Below are 22,380 nucleotides of genomic sequence, written 5' to 3'. Positions count from 1 at the left end.
ATTATCAGAGGGCCATTATATAAGGAGAGAGGATCAATTCTTTTTTTTGTTTTTTGTTTGAATTTAATTTTTTTTTATAAACATATAATGTATTTTTATCCCCAGGGGTACAGGTCTATGAATCGCCAGGTTTACACACTTCACAACACTCACCATAGCACATACCCTCCCCAATGTCCATAACCCCACCACCCTCTCCGCCCCCCTCCAGCAACCCTCAGTTTGTTTTGTGAGATTAAGAGTCACTTATGGTTTGTCTCCCTCCCGATCCCATCTTGTTTCATTTTTTTCCCTCCCTATCCCCGCAAGCCCCCATGTTGCATCTCCACTTCCTCATATCAGGGAGATCATATGATAGTTGTCTTTCTCTGATTGACTTATTTCATTAAGCGTGATACCCTCTAGTTCCATCCACGTCGTCGTAAATGGCAAGATTTCATTTCTTTTGATGGCGCATAATATTCCATTGTGTATATATACTACATCTTTATCCATTCATCTGTTGATGAACATCTAGATTCTTTCCATAGTTTGGTTATTGTAGACATTGCTGCTATAAATATTCAGGTGCACATGCCCCTTCGGATCACTACGTTTGTATCTTTAGGGTAAATACCCAGTAGTGCAATTGCTGGGTCATAGGGTAGTTCTATTTTCAACATTTTGAAGAACCTCCATGCTGTTTTCCAGAGTGGTTGCACCAGCTTGCATTCCCACCAACAGTGTAGGAGGGTTCCCCTTTCTCCGCATCCTCGCCAGCATCTGTCATTTCCTGACTTGTTAATTTTAGCCATTCTGACTGGTGTGAGGTGATATCTCATTGTGGTTTTGATTTGTATTTCCCTGATGCCGAGTGATGTGGAGCACTTTTTCATGTGTCTGTTGGCCATCTGGATGTCTTCTTTGCAGAAATGTCTGTTCATGTCCTCTGCCCATTTCTTGATTGGATTATTTGTTCTTTGGGTGTTGAGTTTGCTAAGTTCTTTATAGATTTTGGACACTAGCCCTTTATCTGATATGTCATTTGCAAATATCTTCTCCCATTCTGTCAGTTGTCTTTTGGTTTTGTTCACTGTTTCCTTTGCTGTGCAAAAGCTTTTGATCTTGATGAAATCCCAATAGTTCATTTTTGCCCTTGCTTCCCTTGTCTTTGGCAATGTTCCTAGGAAGAAGTTGCTGCGGCTGAGGTCAAAGAGGTTGCTGCCTGTGTTCTCCTCAAGGATTTTGATGGATTCCTTTCTCACATCGAGGTCCTTCATCCATTTTGAGTCTATTTTCATGTGTGGTGTAAGGAAGTGGTCCAATTTCATTTTTCTGCATGTGGCTGTCCAATTTTCCCAACACCATTTATTGAAGAGGCTGTCGTTTTTCCATTGGACATTCTTTCCTGCTTTGTTGAAGATTGGTTGACGATAGAGTTGAGGGTCTATTTCTGGGCTCTCTATTCTGTTCCATTGATCTATATGTCTGTTTTTGTGCCAGTACCATACTGTCTTGATGACAGCTTTGTAATAGAGCTTGAAGTCCAGAATTGTGATGCCACCAACTTTGGCTTTCTTTTTCAATATTCCTTTGGCTATTCGAGGTCTTTTCTGGTTCCATATAAATTTTAGGATTATTTGTTCCATTTCTTTGAAAAAAATGGGTGGGATTTTGATAGGGATTGCATTAAATGTGTAGATTGCTTTAGGTAGCATAGACATTTTCACAATATTTGTTCTTCCAATCCAGGAGCATGGAACATTTTTCCATTTCTTTGTGTCTTCCTCAATTTCTTTCATGAGTACTTTATAGTTTTCTGAGTACAGATTCTTAGCCTCTTTGGTTAGGTTTATTCCTAGGTATCTTATAGTTTGAGGATCAATTCTTTAGGAAGACACAACATTTAAATGTGTATTTACCTAATATTTTAAAATAAATGATCCAAAAATTGACAAAATAATGAATTCCACAAATACATTTTCATTTTCCAGCAATTGATAGAATAGTAAAAAAATGAATAAGGATGTAGAAAATCTGAGCTACCCTCTTTATCATCTTGGTCTGTTTTATAGAACACGAGACTCAACAGTGCAGAATATACTTTCAGTTCAAGTGCATATGAGACATTTGCCAAGATAGAACATTATTTGGTCATAGAATTAAGTCCTAACAAATTTCAAAATACTGAAATCTTAGAGTATGCTTTCTGATTAAGAAGGGATTAAATTACAAGTCAAACAACAGATTATTTAAGAATTTAACCTTTCAGATAATTTGAAAATTAAACACCATTTTTCTAAATCATTATTAGGGAAATTAGAAAATATTTCCAACTGAATGATAATGAAAATACAGCATATCAAAATCTGTGAGATGTAGTCAAAGCAGTTCTCACAGGAGAATTGATAGCTCTGAAATGTCTAAATTAGAAAAGAAGAAAACGATAAAATCATCATTGACCTAGGGGTCTACCTTAAGAAGGCTAGAAAAAGAGGGGCAAAGTAAACTCAGAACAAGTAGGAGGAACAAAGTGATGAAGCTAAGGATAGAAACCAATAAATTAGCACTTAAGAGAAAATTAAAGCCAAATGTTGATTCTTTGGAAGTTCACCAAAATTGGTGAACCACTGGAAACTTAAAAAGAAAAAAATGACACATTGCAGTATCATGAAAGAGAGAGACTTTGTTATTATAGATCCTACAGATATAAAATGACAAGGGAATATTATAAACAACTGTGTGAGTCATTTGACAGCTTAGAAGAAATGAACGAATCCCTTAAAAGATACAAATTGAACCTGAAGAGGGAAGTAAAATTGTCTGTATTTGCAAGAAATACGTTTATCTAGGTAGAATATATTCAGGAATCCATGAAAAAACTACTAGAACTAACAAGATACAGGTTAATATTTGAAAAACCTGTTACATTTCTATATAAAGGCAGAAAACAATTAGAAATTTAGAAACTTCTGTCAAACTTAAGTAACTTGAAAACAAGATTAACAAAGAAATATAAGACATCTACACTGAAAACTACTAAACATTGCTGAGAGAAATGCAAGAGGTAACACACTCATGGCTGAGAAGTCTCAATATTGTTGTTATGCTTTAGATTCATTATATTCTTTATCACAGTTCCTGCAGGCTATTTGTAAACATGGAAAAACCCATGAATTTGTCATATAGGAGCATACATGAAGAGAGCCATTCATATATGCTCAAGTGATTTTTGACAGAGATGCCAAAGGAATTAAATGGGCAAAGGAGTATCTGTTCAGAAAATGGTGCTGGAACAACTGAATATCCCTAAAGGAGAAAAATGAACCTCAACCTCAACCTTGTACTGTGTACAAAAATTAATTTGAGAGATATTATAGACTCAAATGAAAAGGTTGACAATTAAAGCATCTTGAAGAAAACACATATTCATAACCTGGGGATAGATAAAGAGTTTCTTAGGACATAGAAAGCAACAACCGTTTAAAGGAAAATTGATAGAAATTTTATTAAAATTATATTTAGGAGACTACTTAAAAATTAATAGGCAGATTACAGACTGGGGAGAAATATTTACAATCATACATCTAAAAAAAGACTTAAATCCAGAATACATAAAGAACCTTTTGTAGCTCCGTTACAGAAAGCCAGACAATCCATTAAAAAAATTGCAAAAAATGAACAGTTTGCAAATGCAGATATGTGCATGCATGATAGTAAACTCATACATTTTTAATGCAAGTATAAAATGGTACAACTACTTTTGAAATTGTTCTCTTTCTTATAAAATAACCATATATTTACCCCCTTGACCCACATGTTTCCCAAGAAAAATCAAAGGCTGTGTCCCTTCCCCAAGACTTGTACGTATTATTCTTAACAGCTTTATACTAAATAGCCCAAACCGAAAACAACCCTATTATTCACCAGTGGGAAAATGAATAAAGAAATTGTGGTATATTTTTACAGTCAAATACTTACTCACCTTTAAGAAGACATAAACTAATACATGAACCAACATGGATGAATCTGAGAAGCACTTGCTGGTGAACAAAGCCTTACATAGAATAGTACTGTAGGAGGTTTTCCATATGAAATGCTAGAATAGCTAAATAAACACATAAACTCTGTGATGGAAAAGACTTATTTGTCTCTAGGCAAGGGAGGACTTGCTGAGCTGATAGAAGTGTTCTATGTATTGAACAGGGGTTTGGGTTATACAGTTTTGCTTTTATCAAAGCCATTGAATGGTCACCTGAAGTTTTGAAGTGTTTCAGTGTGTGTCAGTTTTACCTTAAAAAACTAACGTATTGAAACCAGTTAATTATGTGCATGTTAACTTACTTTGGGGTTACGGGTATTGATGTTTGGAGGTTACTCTAAAATGTATAAAAGGATGGGCGCCTGGGTGGCTCAGTTGGTTGAGCGACTGCCTTCGGCTCAGGTCATGATCCCGGACTTCCGGGATTGAGTCCCGCATCGGGCTCCCAGCTCCTTGGGGAGTCTGCTTCTCTCTCTGATCTTCTCCTCTCTCATGCTCTCTCTCACTCATTCTCTTGCAAATAAATAAATAATCTTTAAAAAAATAAATAAAATGTATAAAAGGATAACATGATTGGTAGGTGGATGGGTAGATGATAAAGCAAATATAGGAGAATACTAATAATTATATCACTGAGCCTGGTAGATGTTCACTGTCCAAGTTTTTCACCTCCTGCCATGTTTGACTTTTTTTTTTTTTTTTTTAAGATTTTAATTATTTGACAGATTGAGAGAGAGAGACAGTGAGAGAGGGAACACAAGCAGACATAGTGGGAGAGGGAGAAGCAGACGCCTCGCTGGGCAGGGAGCCTGATGCGGAGCTCGATCCCAGGAACCTGAGATCATGACCTGAGCTGAAGGCAGACACTTGACAACTGAGCCATCCAGGCACCACATGTTTGAAATTTTTTATAAGACTATGTGAGAAAAAATGAACAAAGGTAAAGACGTAAGAGAAAGTAACAGATTTTGAAAGCATGCAGAGAAGAGCCAACATATAAATAATAAAACCAAAGAGAAACAGAATAAATACTGAAAACAACAGTTTGAACTTTACTAAAATGGAAGATTTGAAGCTGTGTATTGAAAGAACACATGACATACTTGGGAATGTTCACCAGAAAGACCCACATCAAATTATTGGACTTAAAGGAAAAGAACAATCCTTTGGACATCTAAACCAAAAGAGCAAGTGATTTATAAGGGAGACAGAATTAGGTTATGGATATTTTCACAGCAGTATTTTATGCTAGAAGAAAAGGGCATAACATATTTCATATACTCAAGGAAAAAAAAATGTAGGCCAAGGATTTTATAGCTAGCAAAATTAACCTTCAAGTATAGAGCACCAGAGAAGCTGTCATCACCATGCAAGAATTCAAGAACTATTGTTCTCATGAGTCCTCAAGGAGTCTACTGTTGAATGAACTTAAGAAAACCGGAATTGTTGAGAGGTAACAACAAAAGACTGACAGCGACCGCTCCTTGTAAAAGTAAGAGCAAATGAGGGTTAGAAGGAGATAATATAGTTACATGATGGCTATATAGTCTGATAATGTAGATAAAGAACAATTCCACGAAATGACAGAGAAGTAAGTCAGCATAGGCATAAAAGTTTAATTGCTTTTATTATATTGATGGTGCTAATGTTAGTCCTGTTACTTAATTTGGAGACTGTTGTATAATGTGGTATAGAGCATAGTAATAATTATGGGATAGATGGAAGCAATTACAGGATAATTTTAATTGTGTGTATAAACATATTATAGTTGCATAAACAGAACCTGGAATATCTTTTCATTCCAGACTAATAAGGAACCTATTAAAGACTAGGCTCACATCAGAAGGGCTTAGGAATCCACTTGAAGACTTATTTTGGGAATCATCAGTAAGGTTAATACATGCAGTGGTTTGAAGCCCATCAAATGTTTAATTCTTTGAGTTCCTATGATATTAAAAACTAACTGGTCATCATGGAGGATGATAGAGAACCAATTTATTTTCTTGAAAAATAATAAAGAGAAAGCCAATCACTTATCCTGGCTTTGCTAAATGAACTGGTATGACTGGGTAACCCGGTAGCTGATGAGGGGAGCATATCCATAAAATGTTCCAACTAAGTAACAAAAAAGAATTGATAGAATTTCACTATGTTAAAACCCTTAATAAAATAGCAGATCTAGGTATGGACCAGGAATGGCTCCTGACACCACCAAAAAAGAGACAACCAGACATTATATGCCTTTTTATAAATTATTCAGCATCACTTCAAGTCACAGAGCATGAGTCTGACCAAGCCTTTGATCCAGAAAACAGTTTTTGCACTGGAGTGTCATCTTGCAAAATCCACACAGTGAGGAAATAAATCATGTAATAGGATATATTCATATATTTGAGGGCACAAATATAAACTCTAAGTTGAATTGGAAGAGAGAAGTGCTTATGGTTGGGAGTCTGTAAAGCTGGAGACGGAACAAAGAAATTAAGGAAAAAATGTACCTGACATATCCATCAATGGACAGAACCAACTTACTAATTCTCCATTTACAAAGCAGAACTCAATTGTGTCATGTACTGATAGGGGATTATCTCTATATTAACTGAAAAATGTACAATAGATATAATCTATTATGCCGAAATATGATGTGTGTTCAGATTTTGACAGTTTCTAGAAAGTTGCTCAAGAAGCTAAAGATGAGGGTTTATGCAAGAACATGGAGTAATTGGTTGCCTCCAGGGACGAGATCTCCTGTGCCACTGAAGGATGGGAGTGGGTCAGAGACTTAGTTTTGCCATATATTTTTTTGAGACTCCTAAATGACATGTATTAAAAAATTAATGAAATCCTTCCCAGATTAGTCTTGTGCTTGACTGGCCTGCATATTCATCATACTAGGCACTTTACAGAGAAGATAAACCAATAAAGAGACTAATGAACATAAAAGGGAAAGAAGCCATAATATATAATGTGCTAAGAAGGGAGATTCAAGTCTCATTCACCATCATCTTTTCCCTTTCTTCTACCAGACTTTTCTCTCTTGGGATATTCATAACTAGCTATAGATGTATATTAGCGACCCTTTAAAACAATGACTTGGCTGATGCTGGGCCTCTGTTTTTCAAGTGTCTTGGGAGAAGTCATAAAGAGTTGAGTTGGGTCCCATAGTGTCCATGAACAAGAAGGTATACAGCAGTCCCATCCTCTGTCAGGAGTTCGTTCTTTTGGAGTGTTTACCTTCTGTGTTCCTGCCAGTTTTCCCCAAGGTGGTGAAGTCAGAGCAAGTGTTTATTTCCTGGTCTAGCTAAAGGAACAGAAAAAGAATTATGATTAGTTCAGTGGCTTTACCATGGTTAGGGAGACAGAGGTTTAGGAATTTGAACATTTTAATGGGGGATCTCACTAACAAGGGCAAACTTTCAATTCATTGTGCAGTTTAAACCAAACGTATTTTGTATATATCCCATATATATTTTTCTATATTTGGTATAATTTTTCTTCTTTTGCAAGCCCAGAAAATCGAGCAGTACTGTAGGAGATACACTGACACCTGCTTATTAATCCAAACATCTAGGATGAAATCATAAAATTTTAAGGAAATATTTTAAAGTAGTATTACTTTATTACATGTTGAAAGTGGTAGTGAATACTTTGTCTGAAAATAAGAAATAGACATGGGGAGATGGAGAGGAGAAGGGAGTTGAGGGAAATTGGAGGGGGAGATGAACCATGAGAGACTATGGACTCTGAAAAACAATCTGAGGGTTTTGAAAAGGAGAGGGGTGGGAGGTTGGGGGAGCCTGGTGGTGGGTATTATGGAGGGCACGTATTGCATGGAGCACGGGGTGTGGTGCATAAACAATGAAATCTGTTACACTGAAAAGAAATTAAATAAAAAAAATAGCCAGTTTTATTATGACTTTTGTATTTTGTGCACCCCCCCCCCTTTTAAGACTTTTGCTTTATAATCAGACATTGTTAAAAATGAGCGGTCAAAAGCCCTCCTAATTTTCATTTCAATTTACCATATACTTTAAAAGGAACTTGAAACTGGCCTGGAAGGGATTTTAGGTTTCTAGGAATACTGGAATACGTGAGTTCACTGACTCTTACAGATTTAGTTTGACTAAGTCCAAATTAAGGGGCATTGTTTAAGGGCATCTGTATATGTTATATTCCTATTATATATGTTTTAAGTTATTTCTGTTTTTTGGGGTTTTTTTTGACAGATAATCTTTAAAGAGCAACTTTCACCAAAAAAATTGGGCTTCTTAAATGTGACAGAACTTGTTGGAGCTCTTAGTGACATTCTCCGTGTTGAGTTCAGGGAAGGAGAACAAGACTTACTGGTGTTTGACGCTGATATGAAGCCACTACCACCTGGTGAGTTGAATCACAATCTGAGGCAAACCTGATTTTAAAAAATTGACATGTAGATGACATACAATTATATTACTTCTGGGTGTACAACATAGTGATTTGATAGCTCCCCATACATTCTGCTGTGCTCACCATGGTAAATGTAGTTAGATTCTGTGTAACTGTAGTGTAGTGTAGTGTAGTTACATTCTGTGTAACTGTAGTCACCATACAGTGTTACTACACTATTATTGACTGTATTCTCCATGCTGTATTTTTCATTCCTGTGACCAATTTATTTTATAACTGGAGGTTTGTACCTCTTCATATTCTTCACCTATTTTGCTATCTCCCCTGACTGCCCTCCCTTCTGACAACTGTCAGTTCTCTGTATTTGTTATTATTTCCATTTTGTTTTCGTTTTTAGATTCCACATAAGAGTGAAATCATATGGTATTTGTCTTTCTCTGTCTGACTTTACTTAGCATAATACTTTCTAGGTTTATCCATGTTGTCGCAGACGGCAAGATTTCATTTCTTTCTATAGATGACTAATATTCCATTGTATATACACTAGGGCTTTATGCATTCATCTGTAGATAGACACTTAGGTTGCTTCTATAAGTTGGCTATTGTAAATAGTACTGCAGTAAATGTAGGGGTGCATATATCTTTTTGAATTAGTGTTTTCATTTTCTTTGACTAATACCCAGTAATGGAATTACTGGATTGTATGCTATCTTTATTTAAAACAAAAAAATTTTTTTTGAGGGAAACTTTTTTTTTCAACAGTGGTTGCACAATTTACATTCCCACCAACAGTGCACAAGGGTTCCCTTTTCTCCATCTCCTTGTCAACACTTATCTATTTCTTATCTTGATACTAGCCATTCTGATGGGTATAAGGTGATTTCTCACTGTGGTATTGATTTTGCATTTCCCTCATGATTAAAAATGTTCAGCATCTTTTCTGTTGGCCATCTGTATGGTTTCTTTCAAAAAATGTTTATTCAGATTTTCTGTCCATTTTTACTTGGATTATTTTTGGTGTTGAGTTGTAGAAGTTTTTTATGTATTTTGGATATGAACCCCTTATTGGATATGTCATTTGCAAATATATTCTCCCATTCAGTAAGTTGTCTTTTCATTTTGTTTTCCTTTGTTGTGCAAAAGTTCTTTAGTTTGATGTGGTCCCAGTAGTTTATTTATGCTTTCATTTCCCCTGCCAGAGGAGACATATCTAGAAAAATGTTACTAAGGCTGATGTCCAAGAGATTACTGCCTATGTTTTCTTTTAGGAGCTTTATGGTTTGACGTCTCACATTTGGGTCTTTAATCTATTTTGTGTTTGTTTGTTTATTTATTTATTTTAAAGAATTTGTTTATTTGACAGAGATCACAAGTAGGCAGAGAGGCAGGCAGAGGGAGAGAGAGAGAGAGAGAGGAGGAAGCAGGCTCCCTGCCGAGCAGAGAGCCCAATGCGGGACTCGATCCCAGGACCCTGAGATCATGACCTGAGCCGAAGGTAGAGGCTTAACCCACTGAGCCACTCAGGCACCCTTGAGTTTATTTTTGTGTATAATGTAAGAAAGTGGTCCAGTTAAATTCTTTTGCATGTAACTGCCCAGTTTATTGAAAAAGACTTTCTTTTCCCCATTGTATATTCTTGCCTCCTTTGTTATAGATTAATTGAACATATAAGCATGAGTTTATTTCTGGGCGTTCTATTCAGTTGATCCATGTGCCCATTTTTGTGCCAGTCTCATGCTATTTTGATTACCATACCTTTGTAGTATGTCTTGAAATCTGGGATTGTGATACCTCTGACTTTGTTCTTTTTCAAGATTGCTTTGGCTGTTTAGGATCTTTTGTGGTTCCACATAAATTTTAGGATTATTTATTTAGTTCTGTGAAAAATACTGGTGGTATTGGAGCACCTGGGTGGCAGTCAGTTGAGCATCTGACTTTTGGTTTTGGCTCAGGTCATGGTCTCAGGGTCATGAGACTAAGCTCTGCATCAGGGTCCATGCTCAATGGGAAGTCTACTTGGGATTCTCCCTCTCCCTCTGCTATGCCTCCTTTTTCTTTTATTCTCTCCTCTCTCTCAAATAAACTTTAAAAAATCACTGTTGATATTTTGATAGGAATTGGATTGAATCTGCAGATTGCTTTGGGTTGTGTCGACATTTTAACAATATTTGTTCTTCTAATGCATGAACGTGGTGTATCTTTTCATTTGTATATCTTTAATTTCTCTCATTGATGTTTTATATTTTTCAGAGTACGGGTTTTTCACTTGGTTAAGTTTATTCCTAGGTATTTTATTCTTTTTGGTGCAATTGTAAATGGGATTGTTTTAATTTCTCTTTCAGTCACTTCATTATTAGTGTACAGAAATGCAACAGATTTCTATATATTAATTTTGTATCCTGAACTTTACTGAATTCATTTATTCTAATAGATTATTGATGGAGTTTTTAAGGTGTTCTGTATATAGTATCGTGTTATTTGCAAATAGTGACAGTTTTAGTTCTTCCTTACCAATTTGGGTACCTTTTATTTCTTTTTCCTTTCTGATTAAAGTAGCTAGGACCTCTAGTACTGTGCTAAATAAAAATGGCAACAGTGGACATCCTTGTCTTCTTCCTGAGAGGGAAAAGCTTTCAGTTTTTCACTATGGAGTATGATGTTAGCTGTGGATTTGTCATACATGGCCTTTATTATATTGAATTACGTTCCCTCCATATCCACTTTGTTGAGATTTATCATGAACAGTTGTCGAATTTTGTCAAAAGCTTTCTCAGTCTATTGAGATGACCATATGGTTTTTAACTTTCATTTTGTTAATGGGATGTATAAAGTTGATTGATTTGTGGATATTGAACCACTCTGGCATTCCTAGAATAAATCCCACTTGGTTGTAATAAATGAGCCTTCCATTGTGTTGTTGAACTTGGTTTGCTAATACTTTGATGAGGATTTTTGCCTTGTATTTTCATTAGGGATATTAGGAAAACCTATAGTTTTCTTTTTTTGGTAGTGTCTTTGGTTTTGGTATCAGGGCAATTCTGGCTCATGGAATGAATTTGGAAGTATTCCTTCATCTTTTATTTTTTGGAATAGTTTGAAAGAGTAGGTATTAAACTCTTTATTTAAATGTTTGGTAGAATTCACCTGTGAAGCCATCTGGTTCTGCACTTCTATTTCTTGGGAATTTTTTGATTACTGATTCAATTTTGTTACTAGTAATTGGTCTGTTTATATTTTCTATTTCTTCCTGATTCAGTTTTGGGAGATTGTATATTCTCAGGAATTACCATTTTCTAGGTAGTCCAGTTTGTTGGCATATAATTTTGTGTAGTATTCTCTTAGAGTTTTTTGTATTTTTGTAGTGTTGGTTTGTTTTGTGTTTCATTTTTGATACTATTTGTTTGAATCCTCTCTTTTTACCTTAATAACTCTGGCTAAAGATATATCACTTTTGTTTATCTTTTCAAAGAAACAGCTCTTGGTTTCATTGATCTTATCTATTGATTTTAATCTCCATTTCATTTATTTCTATTCTCACCTTTATTATTTACTTTCTCCTACTAACTTTAGGGTTTGTTCTTCTTTTTCTAGCTCCTTTAGATGTAAGTTTAAATTGTTTGAGATTTTTCTTGTTTCTTGAGGTAAGGCTGTATCCTTATATACTTCCCTCTTAGAACTGCTTTTGCTGCATCCCAGAGATTTTGGGTCATTGTGTTTCCATTTTCATCTGTCTCCATCCATTTTTTCATTTCCTTTTTGGTTTCTTTATTGATTCACTTGTTGTTTAATAGCGTGTTGTTTAGCCTCCATGTGTTTCTGGTTTTTTGCAATGTTGTCTTGTAATTGATTTCTAGCTTCATACTGTTGTGTTTGGAAAAGAAACTTGATATAGTGTCAGTATTCTTAAATTTATTGAGTCTTATTTTTGGCTTAACATGATCTATTCTGGAGAATGAAAAGAACTTGAAAAGAATGTATATTCTGCTGTTTTTGGATGGAATGTTACATTAATATTTGTTAAGTCTATCTGGTCTACTGTGTTTTTCAGAGCCATTACTTCCTTATTTTCTGTTTGAGTGATCTGTTCATTGATGTAAGTGGGTGTTCAAGTGTAAGTGGGTGTTCAAGTCCCCTACTATTACTGCATCATTATCAGCTTCTCCCTTTATGTCTTCTATTATTCACTTAATGTATTTAGGTGTTCCTATGTTGGGTGCATAGATGTTTACAATGGTTATATTTTCTTATTGAATTGATCTCTTTATCATTATGTAATGCCTTTATTTGTGTCTTGTTATAGTTTTGTTTTAAAGTCTACTTTGTCTGACATATTGCCACCTTGGCTTTTTTCTTTTTTAAATACTTCGATTTGCATGGTTTTTTTTTTCCTCCCTTTACTTTCAGTATGCATGTGTCTTTAGGTCTGAAGTGAGTCTTTTGTAAGGCAGCATGTAGATGTGTCTTAGGGTTTTTTTGTTTGTTTGTTTTTTGTTTTTAATCCATTTGTTATCCTGTGTCTTTTGACCGGAGCTTTTAGTGCATTTACATTTAAGTAATTACTGATATGTATATACTTATTGCCATTTTGTTAATTGTTTACTGGTTCTTTTTATGGTTCTTCTCTGGTCCTTTTTTCCTCTTTATCTTTGTGATTTAGTATTTTTTTTTAGTGTTATGCTTGGATTCCTTTCTTTTTATTTTTTGCATATCTATTATAGGTTTTTGTTTTCTGGTTACCATGAGGTTTATATATAATATCCTATGTATGTAGCAGTCTATTTTATATTTTAAGTTGGTGGTTGCTGAAGTTTGAACACATTCTAAAAACATAAAATTTTTTTATCCCCCCTCCAAGTTTCGTGTATATAATGTCATATTTTGTATCTTTTATTTCCTGGACCTTAAATAATTTTTTAGATATAATTGATTTTACTACATTTTTCTTTTACACTTTCATACTAGTTTTATAAGAGATTGATTTACTACCTTTACTGTATGTTTGCTTTTACTCATTAAATTTGTTTCTAATTATTGCCTCTTATTCTCCATTTAAAGTAATCCCTTTAACATGTCTCATAAGTTTCTTATAGTGGTGATGAAATCCTTTAACTTTTGTTTGTCTGGGAAACTATTTCTAATTAAATTCTGAATGATAACTTTGCTGGGTAGAGTATTCTTGGTTATAAGGTTTTTTCATCACTCTGAATATATCATACCATTCCTATCAAAGCTGCTACTCCTATGGGGTTTCCTTATATGCAACGTGTTGCTTTTCTCTTGCTGATTTTTAGCTTCTCTATCTTTAATTTTTGACACTTTAACTAATTTGTATCCTGGTGTGGAACTCTTTGGATCCATCTTGTTTGGGCTCTTTGTGATTCCTGGACTTGGATGTCTGTTTTCTTACCCAGGTCAGAGAAGTTTTCAGCTATTATTTATTTGAGTTATTTTTCTGCCCTCTTCTCTCTCTTTCTGTTTGGGAGCCCTATTATGTGAGTGTTAGAATGCTTGGTATTGTCCCAGAGATCTCTTAACTTATCCTCATATGAAAAAGTACTTTTTTTGTTCAGCACATGTGCTTTCCATTACCCTGTTTTCCAGATCATTGATATATTCTTCTATACCTTCTGATCTGCTGCTGATTCCCTCTAATGTATTTTGCATTTCAATTACTGCATTCTTCAGCTGTGATTTTTTTTAATATTATCTGTCTCTTTGTTGAAGTTTCTCTGAGTTCATGTAGTCTTCTCTGAAGTCAAGTGAGCATCTTTATGATTATTATCTTGAACTCTTTATCAGATAGATTGCTTATCTCCATTTGGTTTAGTTCTTTTTTGAGGTTTTGTCTTACTCTTTCATTTGGGGTATATTCCTTTGTCTCCTTATTTTGTTTGACTCTCTGTGTTTGTTTCTATGAATAAGGTGGAAAACTACTTCTCCTAGACTTGGAGGAATTGCCTTGTGTAGGGCATTACTATATAGACTATATGTGTCAGGCAGCTGGTCGGCTGGAGCTTTAGTGGGTGCAGGCTGGGTGTCCCAGGGCACCTTGCTCTGGGACCACTCTGGTGTGATGTCTGGAGCTGAAGTGGGTACAGACCAGAGGATTCTGGTGCTCTCTGTGCACAGTATGTCCTGGAGGTACAAGTGGAGCTGAAGTGAATGTTTGCTGGGGCTTCTTGGAGTGTTGTGCATAGTGGGTACCCCAGTGAATTATCTATAGCTGAAGTGGGGATAGGCCTAGAGTGTTCTGGAAGATGCAAACCTGATTTTTATTTGTCCCTGAAAGGACAAGGAAAAATAAAGCATTGCTCATGTAATATTCTTTATTGTAACTACATCAACCAAACAGATTACACATTAGCCTCAAAAACACTTTGTATATGATGACCATTCTTTTTGGTGATATTTATTGTAGTAAGGTTAACCTGTATCATTAATGAAGACCATCTAAATTTTTTTATTAACATAATTATTATTTTTTTCAGGGGTACAGGTCTGTGAATCATCAGTCTTACACAATTCACAGCATTCACCATAGCACATACCCTCCCCCATGTCTATCACCAGCCACCCCATTCCTTCCACCCTTCTCCCCTCTAGCAACCCTCATTTGTTTCCTGAGATTAAGAGTCTCTTATGGTTTGTCTCCTTCCTGGTCCCATCTTGTTTCATTTTTCCCTCCCTTCCCCCTACAACCCCCCATGCTGCCTCTAAAATTCATCATATCGGTGAGATCATATGATAATTGTCTTTCTCTGATTGACTTATTTTACTTAGCATAATACTGTCTAGTTCCATCCACGTTGTTGCAAATGGCAAGATTTTGTTTTTTGATGGCTGCATAGTATTCCATTGTGTGTGTGTGTGTGTGTGTGTTCCGTTGTGTATAGCTTAAAGTTTGGAATTGTGATGTGTGTGTGTGCACACGCACGTGCGTGCCACATCTTCTTTTCCATTCTTCTGTTGATGGACATCTAGGGTCTTTCCATAGTTTGACTATTGTGGACACTTCTCCTGTAAACATTCAGGTGCACGTGCCCTCTCAGATCACTACATTTGTATCTTTAGGGTAAATACCAGTAGTGCAATTGCTGGGTCATAGGGTAGCTCTATTTTAAACTTTTTTAGGAATCTCCATACTCTTTTCCAGAGTGGCTGCACCAGCTTGCATTCCCACAGACACTTTAGGAGGGTTCCCCTTTCTCCACATCCTTGCCAACACCTGTCGTTTCCTGACTTGTTCATTTTAGCCATTCTGACTGTTGTGAGGTGGTATCTCACTGTGATTTTGATTAGTATTTCCCTGATGCTGAGTGACCTGGAGCACTTTTTCATGTGTCTGTTGGCCATTTGGATGTCTTCTTTGCAGAAATGTCTGTTCATGTCTTCTGCCCATTTCTTGATTGGATTATTTGTTCTTTGGGTGTTGAGTTTGCTAAGTTCTTTATAGATTTTGGATACTAGCCCTTTATCTGATATATTATTTGCAAATATCTTCTCCCATTTTGTCAGTTGTCTTTAGATTTTGTTGACTGTTTTCTTTGCTGTGCAAAAGCTTTTGATCTTGATGAAGTTCCAATAGTTCATTTTTGCCCTGGCTTCCCTTGCCTTTGGCGATGTTCCTAGGTAGAAGTTGCTGTGGCTGAGGTCGAAGAGGTTGCTGCCTGTGTTCTCCTCAAGGATTTTGATGGATTCCTTTCTCACATCGAGGTCCTTCATCCATTTTGAGTCTATTTTCGTGTGTGGTGTAAGGAAATGTTCCAATTTTTCTGCATGTGGCTGTCCAATTTTCCCAACACCATTTATTGAAGAGGCTGTCTTTTTTCCATTGGACATTCTTTCCTACTTTGTCGAAGATTAGTTGACCATAGAGTTGAGGGTCTATTTCTGGGCTCTCTATTCTGTTCCATTGATCTATATGTCTGTTTTTGTGCCAGTACCATACTGTCTTGATGAAAGACAGTTTCATTCTTCTGTATGTGTTTGTCCAATTTTCCCAACACCATTTGTTGAAGAGACTGTAATCTGTTCCATTGGACATTCTTTCCTGCTTTGTCGAAGATGAGTTGATGATAGAGTTGAGGGTCCATTTCTGGGTTCTCTGTTCTGTTCCATTGAACTATGTGTCTGTTTTTATGCCAGTACCATACTGTTTTGATGGTTAGAGCTTTGTAATATAGCTTAAAGTCTGGAATTGTGATGCTGCCAACTTTGGTTTTCTTTTTCAACATTCCTCTGGCTATTTGAAGTCTTTTCTGGTTCCATGTAAATTTTAGGATTATTTGTTCCATTTCTTTGAAAAGAAGTTGGACCATCTAAATTTTTTAAAGATTTAAGAGAAGGAGGGAAAGATAGAGTGCACCAGTGTGGGGAGAGATAGAGAAAGGGCAAGAGGGAAAACTGACTCCGAGCTGAGCACAGAGCCTGATTTAGGGCTTGATCCCACAACCCTGAGATCATGACCTGAGCTAAAACCATGAATTGGATGCTTACCCAACTGAGCCACCCAGGTGCCCCAGTAGACCATCTGAATTTTTAAAATATACTTTTTTCCTTATCCAAATACTTGGATAACTCTGAAGAAATAGTGATTTAATGGGGAAGCACCAGATCAGTGGTTGTTAACTCTGGCTGTGCATCAAAAGCTCTTTTAGAAATACATGAATACTTGGAATAAATGGGTGTGTATTGGGACCTATCACTTGTATTTATTTTTAAACAAACTTTTTGTTTTGGGATAATTTTAGGTTTATAGAAAAGTTGCAGAGATATTAACAAATTCTCATATGCCCTTCATCCATTTCCCCTAATAGTAACATTTTATATTGCCATGATATATAAATATACCAAAACTAAGAAATTAACTGACACATTACTATTAATGAAACTCTAAATTTTATTTTGGTATTTCCATTTTTCCCACAATTGTTCTGTTTCTGGATCCATTCCAGGATACCGCATTGCATTTAGGGCACTTGATTTTTGTTTGTTTCTTGTGTTTTTCTTTTGACTTAGTTTTTTTTTTCTTTTGAAATTTTTATTGAGAGTATTACATGTTTATATACATTTATAATGAATGAGTGCAGAGATTCCATGTACTTTTTCCTCTGTTCCCTCAGTGGTCATGCTAAATGATAGTATAATATGGTACTGTTGACCCTTGAACAATGTGGGTTTGAACTGGTTAGGTCCACTTAAATATGGATTATTTTTGGTAAAATCAGTACAGTACTGTAAATGTAGTTTCTCTTGCTTATTTTTTTAAAGAATTTTTTCTTTAGTTTTATAAGAATACAGTATATAACATATGACATACAAAATATATGTTAATCAACTGTTTATATTACGGTAAGGCTTCTGGTCAGTAGTAGACTATTATTATAAAGTTTTGGGGAAGTCAAATATTATATGCAGATTTTTGATGAAGGGGGGCTTGATGTCTCTAACCCCTGCATTATTCAAGGGTCAATTGTACTTATACTTTTATAAGCTTTTAAAAATGATTTTGATGGGTAGTAATTTTTTGTCCGAAATATTAGTGTAGCTTTGCTGATTTTCCTGATTATTAAAATAACTCATGTTCATTTTATAAATTATCACAGGTGAGTGTAAAGTTGGAATTGAATAATTACCATTATTTTACTTCCCCCAAAAATGCTGTTAGAGTTTTTACATAGTCTTCCAGAGTTTTTCAACATGTATGTAAGCTTAGCTAGATTTTTGGAAAATTTATAAAAGCAACATTTACTTATTTAAACAATTCTAGCAATGTAGAGTGGTAACTAGTAATTTTTTTTAATTGGTCCTTTTTGGACCTTTTGTATATAACATAGTTATTTATCATATGTATAATTTTCTTGCACAAAACAGTATTATATAAATGTATAAGTTCTTGCTTTTTATACTTCATATATTATGGATATTGTTCTATACCCGCATAAATAAGTTTATTTCATCCTTTTTAACTACATGTAATTCTTCTTTGTGACTATATCCCTTTAATCAGTCTCCTATTCACAGGCATGTAGAGTGTATTTTTTTATCATTATAAAAGATACAGATGTAGGTACCTACATCTTTGTGCACTTCTATTCGTTTTTCTTCGGAGTCATTATAGTTTTAGGTCTATTTGAAGTCTGTTTTAATGTGTCAACCTCTTACAATCATCATGCATATGTAATTTGAACAAAATATATGATTGATTTGGTAATTCCCTAAAAATTAAGGCTCTGTGTTATGGAATATTAAGTAGTCACATACATTGTACATTAAACAACAATGCACATTCACTGCTAAAGTTGAACAAAAAATAAATTGAAATCAGGATATTGAAAAATAAAACCTTTAGTCAAAGTTACCTTGCCAGACTTACCCTGTCCCTGCCAACATAAATAATTTAAGATTTGTTCCCTTCTAGAACTTCCTTTTATCTCTCCATACTGAAAGTTCTGCAATGACAGGTTCATGTCTCTCTCATTTATCATTATTTACCCAGTGCCTGGCCCATAGAATGTACTTGGTAACAGTTATACAGATTGTTATAGTAGCTATCCACAATCTGCTCTATTGATCATTTCAGATGGAGACGTTTCATCAGTCAGAAATTCATGTTTAGTTCAATCAGATAAGAAAATAGAAGTCAAAGCTTATGTCTCCAGTCCCCCTAGAAATTCACTGTCTACTGCTGCTGTCAAGGAGACTGCATGGGATTGTCCTCCTGAAAGCCATGAGGAGCCAGAACAGAAGATTTGCAAGAAGCCTAATCTGGTGGTAAAGCCTTCACAGTTGGTAAGATTTAACGACTTTGTATACTGGAGATTCAGCATTATGAAAAGTAACTGAATGAATTTTTCTTTAAACCAAAATTCTATTTTAGAAAATATTTATTTTATAAATATATTATAAAAATATTTATTTCTTGATAGATGATTTCTTAGAGCAAAGATCTGGTCTGAAGTCACCTTATGTGGCATTTTTTCTGGTTTTCAGTCTTTGTATGACTAATTGCATTCAGGTCTCATTTTAAAGTTTTCAGATGGCTTTAATGATTTGCCAGTTTTCTCAAGAGGTTACAGCCAGTGCTCAGTCCATGTTTTTTAAAATGTGGGCTGGAGAACCCTCGAGGGCTTCAGAGGGAATAATCGAGGAGCTTTGTTTTTGCTGTATGTCTCAGCTGCTGCAGTGGCCCCCGCCCCTGTCCTCAGTTATAGGGTGCTTTTCCTTTTTTCTTTTTCATTATATGCCCACACAATTCTCCTTTTTTGTGTTCTCCTCTTCTGTTATTTATTTTATTGTTAAGGAATTAATTGCTTACTCTTCTTTTCTTCTACCATCTATACCTGGCTTCTTTCATGAAAGGAAAACATTTTGTTTGGAAAGCCTACTGCATATTTTCTAAAGAACAAGAGAAAGGCCTAAAGGAAAATAAGATATTTTAGAATAAGAGTGTTTAAGAAACCCTATTTTTGGTTGGAAGACTAGTGTGAAATTTAGCATTCTTTAAAGTTACCTTTGTTGGTAGGGCTGGGTAGGATGACAGTCTATATTGCCTCAGTCTGAATATTTTAAGTACCATATTTGCAGTTTTGTATGGGGTAACTGTATAACATACTTTTAATATCATAAGGCAGTAGTTTTCATATATTAATGTAGTTAGGATCACCTAGGGAATTTTTTTTTAAAGATTTTATTTATTTATTTGATAAAAAGCACAAGCAGGGGGAGTGGCTAGCAGAGGGAGAGGGAGAAGCAGGCTTCTTGCTGATGTGGGGCTCCATCCCAGAACCCTGGGATCATGTCCTGAACTAAAGGGAGATGCTTAATCCACTGAGCACCCCCAGGCTTCCACCTAGGGAATTTATGAGTGCATAATCGGAGGCCCCACTTCCAGGTACTCTGTTTCAGTCTGTCCTGGCTAATGCCTAAGAGCCTTCATTTTTATAATTTCCCCGGTGATTCTGATAAAAACTCATGAAATATACTTTGAGAAATGTCACAGTTTGAAATGCCATTTAAGTTTTAGAGCAGTTTATTTTCTTTTTTAACTTGTAGCAAGTAGAAGTTAAGTCACAGCTCAACCTGGCGATGGCAAATCATGATATCCCACCAGATGCTGTACGGGACAAGCAACTATGCAGACTGCCACCATTAGATACCAGTACCCTTGTGGGGGTCTTTGTGGAGTATATCATCTCTCCGAGTCAATTCTACATCCGAATCTATAGCAGGGATTCATCAGAGTTACTTGAAGACATGATGATTGAGATGCGGTAGGAGTCCGTTGTTTTCAGTGTATTTTTCATGTATCTCATTCTAAATCAGAAGTTCTCAATGTTTTGTTTTTAGGGTGGTTAAAAATTAAGGACTCGAGAACTTCTGTTTATTGATATTTATCTTAGAAATTAAAACTAACATTTACATATTTTTTGTCTAAAAATAATGTTAAGTCCATTTGTGTAAATATGAATAACATAGTTCTGTGAAAAATAACTTTTCCAGAAATCAGAATATTGCCATTGTTCTACATTTTTGTAGATCTCTTTAATTTTAAATCTGTCTTAATAGAAGAAAGTTTGATTTTAATGTCTGCTTTTGTCTTTAATCTCTTGAGGTACATTGTTTTGGTTGAAGTATAGGAAAACATCTGGCCTCATACAGATACATAGTTGGGAAAAGGAGTATTTTAATAGCTTTTCCAGAAAATTATGAATCTTCTTTGATATTTTCAGAAGATTTGTGAACATTCCAGAACTTGGCAAGTGGTAGTTTTTTAAAGAGTAGTTGCAATGTGGAATTTGAACTTTTCACACTCTACTGTGTTAAATCCATTGGTCTTCCTTTGCACTTTGAATGAATCCAGGATTGGTTATGCAATTGCAGGCTCCAGCGCAGAATTAAAATGCAAGGTGCCAAGTTTAAAAATCATTAAGAGGGCGCCTGGGTGGCTCGGTGGGTTAAAGCCTCTGCCTTCGGCTCAGGTCATGGTCCCAGGGTCCTGGGATCGAGGCCCACATGGGGCTCTCTGCTCAGCGGGGAGCCTGCTTCCTCCTCTCTCTCTCTGACTGCCTCTCTGCCTACTTGTAATCTCTCTCTCTGTCAAATAAATAAATAAAATCTTTAAAAAAAATCATTAAGAATTTCGGGACAATGGCAGAACATTAAAGCAAGCATAAGGCCCTTCATTTTTTTTTTTTTTTTTTTTTTTTACATAAGACCCTTCTAAGTGTGGACTCAATGCAGCTGGCCCTGAAAGAATCTTTTACCCCCATTAATAATTTTAAAACACCATGCATTGGTAATTTGGAACATACTGGTTTGCTGAGTTATGTAGATCTTCCACATTCATTAATATCACCACTCATCTCATCAGAGAAGTATTAGGGAGCTGTCAAGCTCGTGGTGGTAGACGCAACATTTCCAAAATCCTAATTTTCACTTGAAAGCCTTAAATTTTATCAGTGATGACAAATACTCTCAGTGTTTTCCTTGAAGTGACAGGCTCATCTCATTTTTTTGAGAAAATGTGTGTCAAATACCTAAGTCTGAATAAACGAAGTTTGATAATGGTCCTTTCAAGCAAAAATGGTGTTCCATGAGAACAATGCCTAGTTCATTTTCCAAATAAAATATTCCACAAAAAGAGTAGCTAGTTCAATTCACAACTCAAATGTACAAGTGCTTTTCTGTAAGACAACTTGAGAAGTGGTTTCTGTGTATAGTACTTCCACTTTTGTCACATAGAACGTTGAAAAGATGGTCACTCAGTGGTTGAGATTTAGTAAAACTTAATTTTTATTTATCAAGGACATTCTTAAGTGACATTGGCTTCTTTTTTTTTCTTTTTTCTTTTATCATGAGTGCATGGCAGTGACATGTAAATGACAGCTAGTAAAGTTGGTGCTGTTGCCTTGATTTGGCTAAGGCACCTTGCTTTTATACCATCACTGCAAATACTAACACAGTGAAAAAGG

The 22,380-nt window shown here is 35.5% G+C and overlaps 1 protein-coding gene across 4 annotated transcripts in view; it reads left to right on the top strand.

Moving 5' to 3' along the window:
- The window catches only part of LOC111150875 (tudor domain containing 5), an 84,051-nt gene that overhangs the window by 31,903 nt on the left and 29,768 nt on the right, over positions 1-22,380 (top strand). For all 4 annotated transcript variants that reach the window (XM_022508543.1, XM_022508539.1, XM_022508542.1 and 1 more), the window contains exons 6-8: positions 8,248-8,401; positions 19,026-19,198; positions 20,462-20,679. In XM_022508543.1, coding sequence (XP_022364251.1) covers positions 8,248-8,401; positions 19,026-19,198; positions 20,462-20,679 — 545 coding nt within the window. The remainder of the gene's footprint in view (positions 1-8,247; positions 8,402-19,025; positions 19,199-20,461; positions 20,680-22,380) is intronic.

The sequence above is a fragment of the Enhydra lutris genome, unplaced genomic scaffold (assembly GCF_002288905.1).
Source record: "Enhydra lutris kenyoni isolate GAN:26980312 unplaced genomic scaffold, ASM228890v2 scaffoldscaffold24, whole genome shotgun sequence".
NCBI classification, from domain to species: domain Eukaryota; kingdom Metazoa; phylum Chordata; class Mammalia; order Carnivora; family Mustelidae; genus Enhydra; species Enhydra lutris.
This window is presented reverse-complemented; position numbering and strand designations above follow the sequence as displayed.